At 40.0% G+C, this 13,535-nt stretch overlaps 2 protein-coding genes across 2 annotated transcripts; one reads left to right on the top strand and one right to left on the bottom strand.

The window, feature by feature from the left end:
- The first annotated feature begins 1,034 nt into the window (after window positions 1-1,034).
- Window positions 1,035-5,410, top strand: LOC120792201 (extracellular calcium-sensing receptor-like). Its single transcript, XM_040131272.1, has 8 exons — window positions 1,035-1,180; window positions 1,677-1,971; window positions 2,078-2,367; window positions 2,666-2,961; window positions 3,654-3,856; window positions 3,997-4,218; window positions 4,300-4,423; window positions 4,506-5,410. The coding sequence occupies exons 1-8, from the start codon at window positions 1,074-1,076 to the stop codon at window positions 5,408-5,410; spliced, it is 2,442 nt and encodes an 813-aa protein (XP_039987206.1). The 5' UTR covers window positions 1,035-1,073.
- Window positions 5,411-7,939: 2,529 nt separating this feature from the next.
- On the bottom strand, window positions 7,940-12,304 carry LOC120791616 (extracellular calcium-sensing receptor-like). The gene is made up of 9 exons (XM_040130121.1): window positions 12,087-12,304; window positions 11,518-11,812; window positions 11,268-11,354; window positions 10,710-10,979; window positions 10,119-10,325; window positions 9,754-10,029; window positions 9,163-9,390; window positions 8,932-9,055; window positions 7,940-8,853 (listed from the first exon to the last, which is right to left on the bottom strand). The coding sequence occupies exons 2-9, from the start codon at window positions 11,782-11,784 to the stop codon at window positions 7,940-7,942; spliced, it is 2,373 nt and encodes a 790-aa protein (XP_039986055.1). The 5' UTR covers window positions 11,785-11,812; window positions 12,087-12,304.
- Between the last annotated feature and the right edge of the window lie 1,231 nt (window positions 12,305-13,535).

The following is a 13,535-nucleotide window of genomic DNA, read 5'->3' as shown; positions in this document are numbered from 1 at the left end:
TTACAAAACTACATGCAAATTTCATTTTTTTTATGTCAAGCACTTAAGCATAGATATAAATATACAATGCTAAAAAAAAACTGCACAAAATACATTTTAAAAACATCAAATCAAAGAACACCGAAAGAAAATGTTGGATCACCAGTTTTTCAAAATGACCATAAAAAGAATGGATATAATGGCCTTTTAAGACTTATCTGGCTCAGCTTGTCAGGGTCAACTCTGCTTTGTTGGCTTCAGATGAATTTTTACTATCATCCTTTTAAACGGTATGACTTTGTCGTGAATTAGGTTGGCATCCAACGGACTCAACTACCGTATCTTCTTCAAATTCAGATATGCTACAGTATGTCTGGCTGAATATTCAATGCTTACTCTGTATTTCGGACGAATGCAAGTGTATATCAGCCAAGTGTTGTCAACTGCTCTGATTTTTTGCAGTTAGTCGAATTATAAAGCAGCTGAACTTCAAAAGAGAACTCACAGGACAGTCTATTGTAGAATTATTGTAGATTTTACCAGACACTATTTTTAAAGCACCTATTAGGTTTGCATTTTTTAAGGCTTAATTGTAGTATGAGCTAAAACCAAGCAAAAACGGTATAAGGGAAGGACGGAACTAGGGCGATATCGGGTGTTTACAATGGTAACTTTACAAGGGTAGAAGAGAAGCCGAGGCACTTGGGGGAGCTTATACGGTATATGAAGCCCAAAGAACTAAAAAACTTGGAGTTAAACAAACACCATTGAGTAAGGGCATCCTTTCTCTAATGTGTAGTAAGCTGACGTAAAGTAGGAGGGAAGCTTTCTCCAAAAAGCTATATAAAACAGTGAAAACACAGTTATGCTCACAAGGAGACACTTGGGGGATGGAGATCTCAGCTTTCTTTATTGGCCTGAGGGTGGCTCTGGGTTTGTTTGAGCTGAACACGGCTCTTGCCTTGCATGGTTCTGGGGATGGTCTGAGACAAAGGGCTGGTTTTCCAGAGGCTAGGTCTGATGCCGGGTTCAGTGCTGAGTCTTCATCTTTGAGATGTAAACTGCAGGGTAACGCTCGTCCACCTGCATTCTCAATGGATGGGGACTACGTTATTGGGGGTGTTTTCTCCATACACAACTACATATACACGGTGAAGCATAACTACACCACCATGCCTGAGCCTCTAAGGTGCACAGGGAGGTTGGTAAGAGGGAGAAGTGGGTTATAAAAGGATGTTGGACTGTGTTTGGAAATAAATGTTTTAATTTGTATGATGTGCTCGCAATCTTGTTCCAAGGCTTTTGTGTAGCATTGAAAACTTAAGAAAAAGGAATGTTCTATTAGTTTTTTCTTTTTTTTTTCTTCTTTTTTATACATTAGGGACCAAAGCATTATTTGCTGCTATAAATTACGGTATTATGTTCGCAAAAATAGTAGTGTGGCTTTTTGTCCATTTAATTAAAATATATGTGTTTAACAACTAACATTTAACAGAATAAGAACAAATTATGACTTCAGATTTAGTTGACAATTGTTATCCCGAACATTAAAATTCCTGTAAATTTCTGACTGATCAGTCATCAGTCATTGTTTATAAGTATGAATTACAGTTGTGTTGTGTGCGTTTTCCACTAAAAATTGTGCAATTTCTTCACCGTGTGTAAATTCCGACAGTGACACGAGTGTCTGTGTGCAGTATCGACGCCCGTGAGCTGCGCTTCGCGCGCACAATGGTCTTCGCTATCGAGGAGATTAATAACAGCACGTGGCTGCTGCCGGGCGTCCGGCTCGGGTACCAGATCCATGACTCGTGCGCCTCGGTGCCCGTGGCGGTGCATGTGGCATTCCAGCTTTCAAATGGCCTGGACCCGGTGTTTGACACCGGCGACAACTGCTCGCAGTCTGGTAGGGTGACGGCTATCGTGGGTGAGTCTGGGTCCACGCCATCCATCAGCATGATGCGCGTCGTCGGGTCCTTTAACATTCCCCAAGTAATTATTTGTATTTTTGGTAAACTGTGTGTTTAAAAAAGGCTTGTGCGGATTTTATTTCGATTGTGCTATTAAAGAATTACAATGTTGTTTTTTTTTGGTTTAGGTGAGCCACTTTGCCACTTGTGCATGCTTGTCCAATAAGCAGCAGTACCCGAGTTTCTTCAGAACAGTCTCCAGTGACCAATTCCAGGCTGATGCGCTGGCCAAACTGGTCAAACGCTTCGGCTGGACTTGGATAGGTGCTATCCGGTCGGATTCGGACTATGGCAATAATGGCATGGCGTCTTTCCTGGATGCAGCGCACAAAGAGGGGATCTGCGTGGAATACTCCGAATCTTTCTATCGGACCCAGCCTCGTAGCAAGATCCAGAGAGTGGCTAATGTTATCCGCAGGTTTGTGCTTGTGTTCCTTGCGTTGACACTGACCTGCTGTACACAAAACCATAGAAATATTTGGCCCGATATAAATTTAGAAAAAGATGATTTAAGATGTTAGTGGCAAATTGGCAATTCATTTTTTTTTCATTGTGTTTATTTCTCTCATAATTAATACAAATAGTCAGTGAGACCAATATTGTGCATTCAACATACCAAAGTAAAGTATTTCTCAATGTTTGTGTTAATAATCTTGATGAATATTTCAAAAAGTTTAATTTTTAAATTGGTATAATGCACAATAATGTCTCTCCAGGTCGACAGCTATGGTTGTTGTGGCATTTGCAGCCTCTGGAGACATGAGAATCCTGTTGGAGGAGCTGTCCCGGGAGCCTTCCCCACCTCGCCAGTGGATAAGCAGTGAGTCCTGGGGTACCGACCCAGACATGCTGAGGTTCAACTTCTGTGCCGGAGCAATCGGATTTGGCATTCAGCAATCTGTCATTCCCGGCCTGAGAGACTTCCTGCTGGATCTGTCCCCAAATAAAGTGGCTGCGTCCCCGGTGCTGACTGAGTTCTGGGAGGACGCATTCAACTGCAGGCTGGGCAAAAGTGAGAAAGTGGTGCTGATTTTTAACATAGGTGATACAGTTGGGGCCGTGTGGCTGTGTTGTGTCTTTTGTTGATTGTCACAAGTGTGGAGCTTCATGGGGAAAAAGAAGTCCACAACTGCTTTTTTTTTAATTGAAATGAGGTGGAGTCCTGAGGTGTATCTCTGCAAATCAAGTTTAGGCGCGCCGCTGTCTTGGAGAAGATTTTGTATGAACTGGGCTGTTGTGGTTTCACAATGCCATCATTGAGGCCCTGAACACAAGCACACACATAGTGATGACAGGCTCTAGGCTACTAACATAAATAAAGATCAGAAACTGTATTTACTAGCCTGTATCAGTTACAGTGTATGTAGATCCAATTAGGCTATTATACCAGCAGGCATTTACTTATTTTAAACACATTAAAACAGGTCAAGTCCGTTTGTGTTCAAAGGAAAAGTTGTGAACATTTTTCATAACTGTGACCAATTGTTTGAGGACTGATTTGTGTTAACATAAGTTGGTGTACATAAAGGTAAAAAAAAACTATCACAATTAAACAACAACTGTGCTTTGAAATATAATTTAAAGTAAACATGTTTTACACGTAAACAGATAACTGAAACACAAGCATATAAGAAGGAATAATAATTTTATAATGTAATATCATGTTCAGTGCTAAATACACCTTCCTCCTTGCTGTGTTTTTAGGTGTAGCCACAGATGAGAGTGTGTGTGATGGGACTGAAGACTTACAGACACTCCGGAGCCCGTACACTGACACATCTCAGCTCCGAATCACTAACATGGTGTACAAGGCTGTTTATGCAATAGCACATGCCATTCATAATGCCGCGTGTCAGAATAAAAATTCTACCACTCAGTGTGACAAATTCACCATAGAGTCCAAACAGGTCAGTTGAAACAAATAAGTGAACACCCCAATGCATTTCTTCTTAGCTTTAAAGTACCTTTTATTAGAAGAAAAAAATCATTTTATTTTACATTATTCCCTTCCTCTCCCTCACTGTTTTACTTTACTTCATCCTAACAGGTTGTTACTCAGCTGAAAAAAGTCAAATTTTCCCAAAATGGTTATGATGTGTCATTTGATGCCAATGGGGATCCTGTGGCTACATATGAGCTGGTCAACTGGCAAAAAAGTAAGAGTGGCAGCATCGAGTTGGTGACAGTAGGGCACTACGATGCATCATGGCCTGTGGGCCAGGAATTCCAAATCAACAAGAACCTCACCTGGGTGGAGGGTAACACACAAGTGAGGAGCAAAAATTTAACATCTAACAACTGTGTAGCAATAGTGCATATCTGTATGAGTTTGTCTGTATCTATGTGACAGGTGCCTGTATCAGTGTGCACTGACAGCTGTCCTCCAGGAACTCGTAAAATGCTGCAGAAAGGAAAACCCATCTGCTGTTATGATTGTATACCATGTCCTGAGGGGGAGATTAGCAATGCTACCGGTAAAACAAGAGGTTTTCTCATGCATATCTACAACTTCAAATATATAACTGCTAAAAGTCCGTTATGATTTATTTTTTTCAGATTCCCCTGATTGTTTCCCGTGCCCCAAGGAGTTCTGGCCCAATGCAGAGAGAAACATTTGTTTCCCCAAGCCTGTAGAGTTTCTTTCCTTTGATGAGGTCCTGGGAATCGTCCTGGCTGCATTCTCAGTTGGTGGTGCCTGTCTTGCCATTATAACAGCAGCTGTGTTCTTTCGTCACAGGACGTCCCCCATTGTCAGGGCCAACAACTCTGAGCTGAGCTTCCTGCTGCTTGTCTCACTGACTCTATGTTTCTTATGTTCTTTAACTTTCATGGGAATGCCCTCTGAGTGGTCCTGCATGCTGCGCCACACAGCATTCGGCATCACCTTTGTCCTCTGCATCTCTTGTGTTCTTGGGAAAACTATAGTGGTGTTAATGGCCTTTAAAGCTACACTTCCAGGTAGTAATGTCATGAAATGGTTCGGTCCTCTACAGCAAAGAATGACCGTAGTGTCCTTCACGTTTATTCAAGTTTTAATATGTACTATTTGGTTGGTTCTTAGTCCCCCTTTTCCAATGAAAAACCTAACCATATACAAGGAGAGAATCATCCTGGAGTGTGCATTAGGCTCAGCTATTGGGTTCTGGGCTGTGCTCGGGTACATAGGCCTACTGGCTGTCTTTTGCTTCATGTTAGCTGTCCTAGCTCGGAAACTACCTGATAATTTTAACGAAGCCAAGCTTATCACCTTCAGCATGCTGATATTCTGTGCAGTTTGGATCACCTTTATCCCAGCATATGTCAGCTCACCTGGCAAATTTACTGTGGCTGTGGAGATATTTGCCATTCTGGCGTCCAGTTTTGGACTAATTCTGTGCATATTTGCTCCAAAATGTTTCATTATATTGTTTAAGCCAGAGAAGAACACAAAGAAACATTTAATGAACAAAAATCTGTTTTAGTGTATTTGAGGTTTGGAAATAGTTAAGATGGCAACATACAAGAACATAAACTGTGCACATTTGACACAGTCAACAAAGTTGACCTGGTTTATTTGAATATTTAGTGTTTAAAATTACTTTGTAATTTTGTGAATGTCCCTTTAATCTGGTTCCGTCTTACTATACAAATAGTTTTTCAACTTGTACTGAACATATAAAGTAAATAAGTTTAAAATTCACAACAAAAACATGAGTTCTGTCTTGACATTTGGAAAAAAAAGTAAAAAGTGCATGTCATAGCATATGACATATGGTATAATTAAAAAACTGTTAAGAGGTTTCAACCTAATTTACAGAAAAATTGTCAATGTGATGACGGGCCAACATGTTGGTAGGCCAGCAAAATGCGACCCTGCATCCTAGAGTAAAGAACAAGGGCAAGGGCCTATTGCAATTTTATTCTTTAGGTCCCTGTTTTAGTATTTTGAAACACATAAGATACATCTCCTGCTTTTATCAAAACACCCATTCACATCTTTAAATCATCAAATGCCCCAACTAACTGTTTTTGAAGTCACATTTTTTGTCATGCAATTAATGTTAAATTTTAAAAAAATACATATTGACTTGCTGCAGAATTTGTGGGTTTGTGAGTGCTTTTGTGCATTAATGTATAACAAAATCAAATGGTTCCTTCAAGTTTCCCAACAGCATTCATGATAATAAAGATATAATATTGAAACACCAACAGCACCACATTTGTGTAATCTCATTTTAGCATAATTTACCGTCATATTTTTCAGTTAAAATTCATGTAAAAGTTTTTTACAGTGTGTACAGTCTGACAGGAAAAATAACTGGAAAAAAAAAAAACATTTAATAGTTTTCAGTACACGGATGTAGAGTTATGTTAAATTAGTCCAGTGCATTGCTGAAAATGGCTATTCAGGGCACAGAGAGAGCTTTAATGCAGCTTCAGGATCTGTACCTGCAGCCACATGGGAAGGAGATGAATGTTGGTGAGTGTTGTGGATGTGGTTAAGTATTTTTTTATCAGTTCTAAACAGCTTTCTGGCCAGTGGTAATTTTCCCCATTAGTTTTAGAGATGCTGTGAGGTCAGACACTCCTTAGGAAACCTAGGATCTGGGAAGGAAACTTGCTGGTCAGGCCTACTCCCATGGGGCCTGGTTGGGGTCATGTAAGTGTTTGAGTGTGTTGCCAGTCGGCAAGTGAAGGAGTGGGCCTTAGAGTGCTGACCCCTGGCTACAAAAATTGGCTCTAGGAATGTAGAGTATCAGTTCTCTTTCTGGGGAGGGGCGAAGGGTGATAGAGGAGATGAAGATGTACCAACTAGATATGGCTGGGTTCAGCTCAATGTGTAGCTCTGGCTCTAAAACCACTATCCTGGTTAAGGGAGGGATAGGGAAAAGAGAGGCAGTAATTTGTCCCACACACAGCCACACGCTTGTGCCCAGATTCCAGTTGATCCCAATACTCACATGACCGGGCGGAGTTCAGAGCTGTGCCTGACATCCCTGATGCCCTCAATGACTGTTTGTAAAGATCTTATAATATGGTGGTGGCTTATATTTGTGGCTATTTGTGGTGAAGGACGTTGAGGGAAGTTTAACTTAGAAATAGTGAGTAGATTGGTTGGGTTAGGTTTAGGGCTAGCGTTAGGGTTAGGGGGTAGGGCAACAAATTATGATAATGGGCATGGTTTGAAGGGGGTGTGGTTTGTAGGGCATGCAAGGCTGCAGCTGGACCCTTCCCATCTTCCCGGGTCGTGCTTCCTTTTGTATTGCCTGTCTCCGTGTTTATTTCCATGTTGAAGAGGTCTGGTCCCTCCTCCCAGCCACACCACTGGTCCCTACGGCTACACCATAATGTCCGATTGGCTAAAAACAATGTCTAGCAAAGGTAAGAGCTCAACCAGGTGCGGGTATTTAGTGGTAATGTTGTTACATGCCCATTGGCAGTAAGTCCACATACACTAAAACATTAAGCAACAAATACATTTCAAACTAAAAGCATGCAAATAAAACCAAGTACAGCAATAAAACAATTTGAAACACAGCATATAAAGTCCTGCAATATAACTTAGCCACAGCAAGAAATAAAAATATAAATTTAAGGAAACAAATAAAACCAATGCTTCCACCGTGTGACACTCACATGGGCAATGATGGAGAAACACTGGGGCAAGTGATTGGGAGGAACAGCATCCCTGATCTGAACTGCAGTGGTATCTTGTTATTGGACTTCTGTGCTAATCACAGATTGCCCATAAGAAATTTTCAAGCATGTACTCAGTAATCAGAATACCTTAGGTGAAATGCTGATGATTGCAATTGTAGTCATTTTGTGAGATTTGCAGTAATATGTCTTGGATCAGATTGCAGGGGAGGTCACTTGACTGACCTGGTAAAATTAAACGTGTAGTGAGGTTTCTTTTGCATCTTCTCAGGAGTATGACTGTATATAATGAAAATATTATGAACAGGTTGCTGCTGTAAAATAAAAGACTGGCGAAGCACTGAAATGATGTTTTATGACTTTGCAGTGCCTCGACCCATGATAGCTTTCTTTGTGTTCCTCTCTGGTCTAAGAAGGATTATGAAACATTTGGGTCCAAACAGTGCCACCAAGAGGCCAAAACTCGAGGCCAGGATGGCAAATACCTCCACTGCATCTGCATATATGCCTGGAGAGTTGACATAAGCAGGGATAAAGGCCACCCACACAGCACAAAAGATCAGCATGCTGAAAGTGATTAGTTTGGCCTCATTGAAGTTGTCTGGAAGATTCCTTGCCAGAAATGCTAACAGGAAGCTAAGAATAGCCAGTAAGCCAATATAGCCCAGTAAAACTGCAAAACCCACTGTGGACCCAACTACACACTCATAAACTATCTTGTCCTTGTGGTATTCAGTGTTTTTATGAGGCCCTGGTGAGGAAGAGACAAGCCAAGCTGTGCAAATTGCTGCCTGGATGGATGTAAGAGCCAGAACTGTCCCTCTCTGCTGCACAGCACCAAACCACTTCAGACTGGCTCCACCTCCTGGCTTGGAGGCCCTGAACACAGCCAGAACCACCATCGTTTTAACCAGGATACATGACACACAAAGCACAAAGCTAATGCCAAATGCTGCATGTCTCAGCTGGCATGTCCACAGTCTGGGATGGCCGATAAACAGCAGTGAGCAGAGGAAACATAACTTAAGTGACACCAAGAGCAGGAAACTCAGTTCAGAATTGTTGGCGCGTACAATAGGTGTTTGGCGATGATAAATGAAGAGGCCCAGGACAGCAGCACAGATAAATGTGCCCAACAATGAGGCAGCTGTCAAACAGATACCCAGAGGATCGTGGTAGGAGAGGAACTCTGTTTTCTTAGGAACACAGTGGTCACGCTGTGGACTGGACCAGAAATCTTCTGGACAAGTGGTGCACTCCATGGAGTCTATGAAAATAGTAAGGTTGTTGAGATACATATGTATATTATGTCTCCAAAGTACAACAGTTAAAAATGAACACCAACCAGTCTTATTGCTGATCTCTCCCTCAGAACAAGGGATACAGTCAAAACAGCACTCAGGTTCCCCCTTCTTTCTGGCCATGCGGGTACCTGGAGGACAGCTCTCACTGCACACTGACTGTGCTGGCTGTTAGGGCAGAAATATTTATCTGTTATTATGTACTCTTTTACACTGCAATAATGAGTCATCAACAGGTAAAACAAGGGAAAGGATTCTGAAAAAAGCAGCAGCACCTTTTTGGACTCAAAGTTCCAGAAGATTTTGTCTTCATCAATTGTGAGTTCTTCACCGTTGAAGGTTGACTTCTTAACCTCACCCACAACCTGAACTTTAGTTCTTCCATCAGGGAGCCACAGCCAGTTCATGATATCATAGATTGGTAAGACATCACCATTCTCATCAAATGACACTTGATCACCTAATGATGTAGTGAAGTTGACTTTTTGCAAATAATGTAGAAGCTACAAATGGATGAGAGAAGGCACAGAAACGGATAAATGGTATGACAGACTATCAAAAAAGTGTGGTGATAGATTTCCAAACCTTTCTTCATCAACTTGTCATACCAGTAAAATTATGTGCATGCAAAAAATAAATGTTTAATAATGTAAATTAGATCAAAGAAGTTGCAATCTTACAGATCCACAATCCATTAAATTATCCTGATACACTATGCTTTTTAGTGTGTTGATGCCACGCATAATAATGTAGTATTTGTACATCTTTATGGGCTGATTTGCTGTGATGGGAGAGTCCTTGACATTTCATGATGTAGTACAGAGTATAAAAATGAAAAACAGGTGGAGTGTAACTTGATTTCTCACCTGCCATGGTTCCAGTCTTTGAAAAGTGCCACAGCTGTGCCCACTGAAAGGCCCTCTCCCTGGCACACAGCGCAGCATATTATCGAGGGCATACGCCAGAGCATATACAGCCTTGTACACATTATATTCTGGCCTGAATTCTGCCACATTCAGCAACTCAGTCTCCGTTTTCTCTAGATCTTCCTCACCGGTGCATAAAGCTCCTCCAGCTTCCACCCAACCTACTGGAGGTGGCGCAAATCTGCATTGAAATGTGTATTCCCAAAACTGATTTACCTGAAATATATTCAAAACGGTGTGTTATAAACAATGAGAATACATTATTCTTGCAAACACCAGATGGGTTTGCAAGGTTTAACTCTCACCATGTTATTTCCATAGCTGTTGTTTTGGTGTAGGTCAGGACGCATTTGTAACAAGAAGTCCCTGAGCCCTGGTATTTCTCCTCGACGGATGGCAATGCTCAGTGTTCCACCCAGGTATGGCATGAGGTGGGGGGTCTGGAGCACAGCAACTGCTGTCCAGGCTTCACTGGCCATCCACTGCAGGCCTGTCACATTCTGCCTCACCACCTGTACATTTTATTATATCAAGTATATAAATTCATACTTCCATGCCAATGAGTAAGTATCTAGATTTCTGAATCATACACAGTTTATACAGTCAATGTCTTGTTTTACTCATTCATACACTGGTGCAATCCTGGGTTTTAAACAGTTTTATGAGCAAAGTGATGCCTATCATAACTGGAGTTCAATATAATTGATCTGAGTAAGTGATCTAACTCAAACCCTCCTTTAACAAATCACAGGTGTTACTTATTCAATTAATCATATTTGGTTTGCTTAGGCCAAATATTGTTGTAAACTACTGAATTAAATATTTCTGTTTGACAAATAAAACACTGAGTTGTATAATTATATTAAGGTATAATCAAGTTGTATTTCAATCCTGACCTCTTGCATGAGGTTAATCATATGACTCTCATGTGCAAACACAATGACCACACGAGCTGTGGATTTCTTCATCACGTCCACAATCCTCCTTATTTCAGCTGGGTTGTCACCCCAGGGCAAAACTTCTAAGTAGGCCAGACAACCTCCACCAGATGGACCCAGGTCAGATTGGAAGGATCGGGCAGCGTGGAGTCCATAATCGTCATCACTGATCAACAGGCCTACCCAAATCCAGCCGAAGTGTTTTAGAATCTGAATCATAGCACGCACCTAATTGAATAGAGAATTTAAAAACATGTTTGCATGCTGAAATATTCTTGAATAGAAAATCTGTCCATATATTGGTTTCAGTGGGAACTATTTTTGTCATTTAGCTCCATCCTCAAAATCTTACAGCTTCACTAATGACTTGTAAAGCACATATTTTGATACATACAATCTAATCAGCTTGTTTCAGAGGACAGTCAGTTGATCTACATGGTCACACTCTTGCCGTAGTATATAATGTATGTCTATTTATATTTTAAGTTCTTGTTTTGCTGCTTTGCTTGAGTTTACCTGGAAAGCATCACTTGGGATCGTTCTAAAGAAAGAAGGAAACCTTTGCCGATCACTCAGGCAGGAACATGTGGCAAAGTAACTCACCTGTGAGAAACATGAGTGTGCACAAAGGGGATTCATTTCTTGCAGTGTAGTCGACCCATTCAGCAAACTTTGAACATTTAATAATGGAATTTCACTAAAATATAACACATCAAAACCATTTTCTGATGGCAAGTGGAAAAAAATAGAAAAATGAGAAACTTACAATGGGCAGTTTGTATAAACCTGTCACACTTGACATGGCAATTGTAAATGTTGAGTATACATCACCCACAATCCCCAGGACTGGAGGGGCCCCCACACATGTCTCATCCAAAAGAAACCGCTCCTCTTGACCACTGGCCAGTAACAATGAAGCACGGAATGAAATTCCAAGTGAGGCACAGTTATCATACAGACTGTATCCCATAGTCACATTTGGTAGCAGGTTGGAGTTTTTGTTGATCTCATCAATAGCAAAGGCCATGGTCATGGCATGCCTGAAACCTGGAGGGTCAAAGCTAGCACAAAAAAAGTCTCCATTAACAACTAAGAAAATAATTTGTCAACTGTGACAACTTAAAAGAAATGTACAAAATAGCTGGGCCTTTGTTACTCTATATATCTTGTCTAATCTTGTTTTAATACGTAAAAAATGTTAATACACCTGTAATTTATGCAGTAAAAATATCTAGATCCCTGTGATGAACAAAATTGTGAGCACAGCTCTTTCATGTTATTTTAACATTCTAGGTAGATTAAAAATAATCAGCACTGTATGTGTGTGAAACTCACCCTTGGCAACTCGGTTGATTTGGCTCTGAGGTGAAGGAAAACTCAGGGAAGACAGAGGTGTAGTGGACTTCAAACAGTCCACCCAGAACCACATCACCAGCCTTGTGCAACCCGTTAAGATGGAACTTTCTCCGTAATTTACAAGACAAGGAAAGAGAGGAAAACAAAGGCAGTAAGAAGGAGGAAGAGAACAAAATCAATATACATAGATGTATGTCAACAAATGCCCTCATAACTGCCTGCCTCCTTGCACCCCTGTTTCTAATCCCTTTGCACACTCACTTAATTTTATATACAGGAGTGCATGTCAGTCACCCATTTACATCATTGTTTGTTTAATATTTTACACCAACACCAAGTGACGTAGAGGCAGGGAGGGCTTAATACACACTGAAGTAATGTTTAATATAATATAATATAATATAATATAATATAATATAATATAATATAATATAATATAATATAATATAATATAATATAATATAATATAATATAATATAATATAATATAATATAATATAATATTATAGCATATTATATTATAGCATATTATATCATATTATACCATATTAAGAATGGATAAGCAATTTTGTAACAGTTTTTATTGGACTTAACAGTATTAAGTAAAAATCACCTTTCTACAGGTTTTTGTTCTGCATGTTGTGCTATACACAAGTCAGCAACTGGCTAATCTAGTTTATTTTTAATAGAAAGCTATCTGGAGGGCAAATTCTGGCATGGTATGCAGTACCCTTTGCAGACCAACTAAACACCAGCAATGCCCAGCTGTGAATCTGCCATGAGCATGTCCACTAGATGGTAGCAGTATACCGAACCATTTTCTGATGTCTCTAATTTAGGGATTAGTGTCAACCATTTTTAAAAATAATTGTTATAATATAACTATAGTGTTATTCATTTTTCAAACATTACCAAAATACCAAAATCTACTTTTACAATTAATGTTTCCTCTTTTGTTTAATCTAAGAGTAAGTATGTTTTTGAGTTTTTTGCAATCTTAAAACACAACAGTTAAAATGAAAATGCAATTGTTTAAGATGATTTAAATTATATGGATTCCCAGGAACTGATTCCTCATAGTTTTGGCAAGTGACTGTGATTACAGGAAATTGTTCCATACTACATTTTTATCATCCTGTATATTATGCTCTCCATAGTAATTTGGAATTTTTCCAGTGTTAGCTTTGCGTTTTAGCATTTCTAGGTCTAATCTCACAAATTGGACTCACACTCAAAACCTAACAAATCAAGCCCTGCTCATTAGTTACCTTAATGTGTTAACTATAAGTTTGGGATACAATCTTGGTCACTGTTTAAAAAAAACAACAACATACAGAGAAGGTAAAAAGTATGACTTTCTTTCTTTTATAATCTCCATCTCAAGCAAGACAGACACCAACATACTTGAATATGAGATGCGCACGTGCAC

This window comes from Xiphias gladius, chromosome 7 (genome assembly GCF_016859285.1).
Source record: "Xiphias gladius isolate SHS-SW01 ecotype Sanya breed wild chromosome 7, ASM1685928v1, whole genome shotgun sequence".
In the NCBI taxonomy this organism is placed as follows: domain Eukaryota; kingdom Metazoa; phylum Chordata; class Actinopteri; order Istiophoriformes; family Xiphiidae; genus Xiphias; species Xiphias gladius.
Note: the sequence above shows the minus strand (reverse complement) of the source record. Positions and strands in the feature narration are given on the sequence as shown.

Excerpts from the sequence above, each read along its gene's own strand:
- LOC120791616 (XM_040130121.1), bottom strand. The coding sequence starts at position 11,784 with ATGACCATGGCCTTTGCTATTGATGAGATCAACAAAAACTCCAACCTG. Across the intron at positions 10,030-10,118 it reads ACAGCTATGGAAATAACATG|GTAAATCAGTTTTGGGAATA; the intron begins GTGAGAGTTAAA and ends AATATATTTCAG. Across the intron at positions 9,391-9,753 it reads AAAGACTGGAACCATGGCAG|CTTCTACATTATTTGCAAAA; the intron begins GTGAGAAATCAA and ends ATCCATTTGTAG.
- LOC120792201 (XM_040131272.1), top strand. The coding sequence starts at position 1,074 with ATGGATGGGGACTACGTTATTGGGGGTGTTTTCTCCATACACAACTAC. Across the intron at positions 1,972-2,077 it reads GGTCCTTTAACATTCCCCAA|GTGAGCCACTTTGCCACTTG; the intron begins GTAATTATTTGT and ends TTTTTGGTTTAG. Across the intron at positions 3,857-3,996 it reads TCACCATAGAGTCCAAACAG|GTTGTTACTCAGCTGAAAAA; the intron begins GTCAGTTGAAAC and ends TCATCCTAACAG.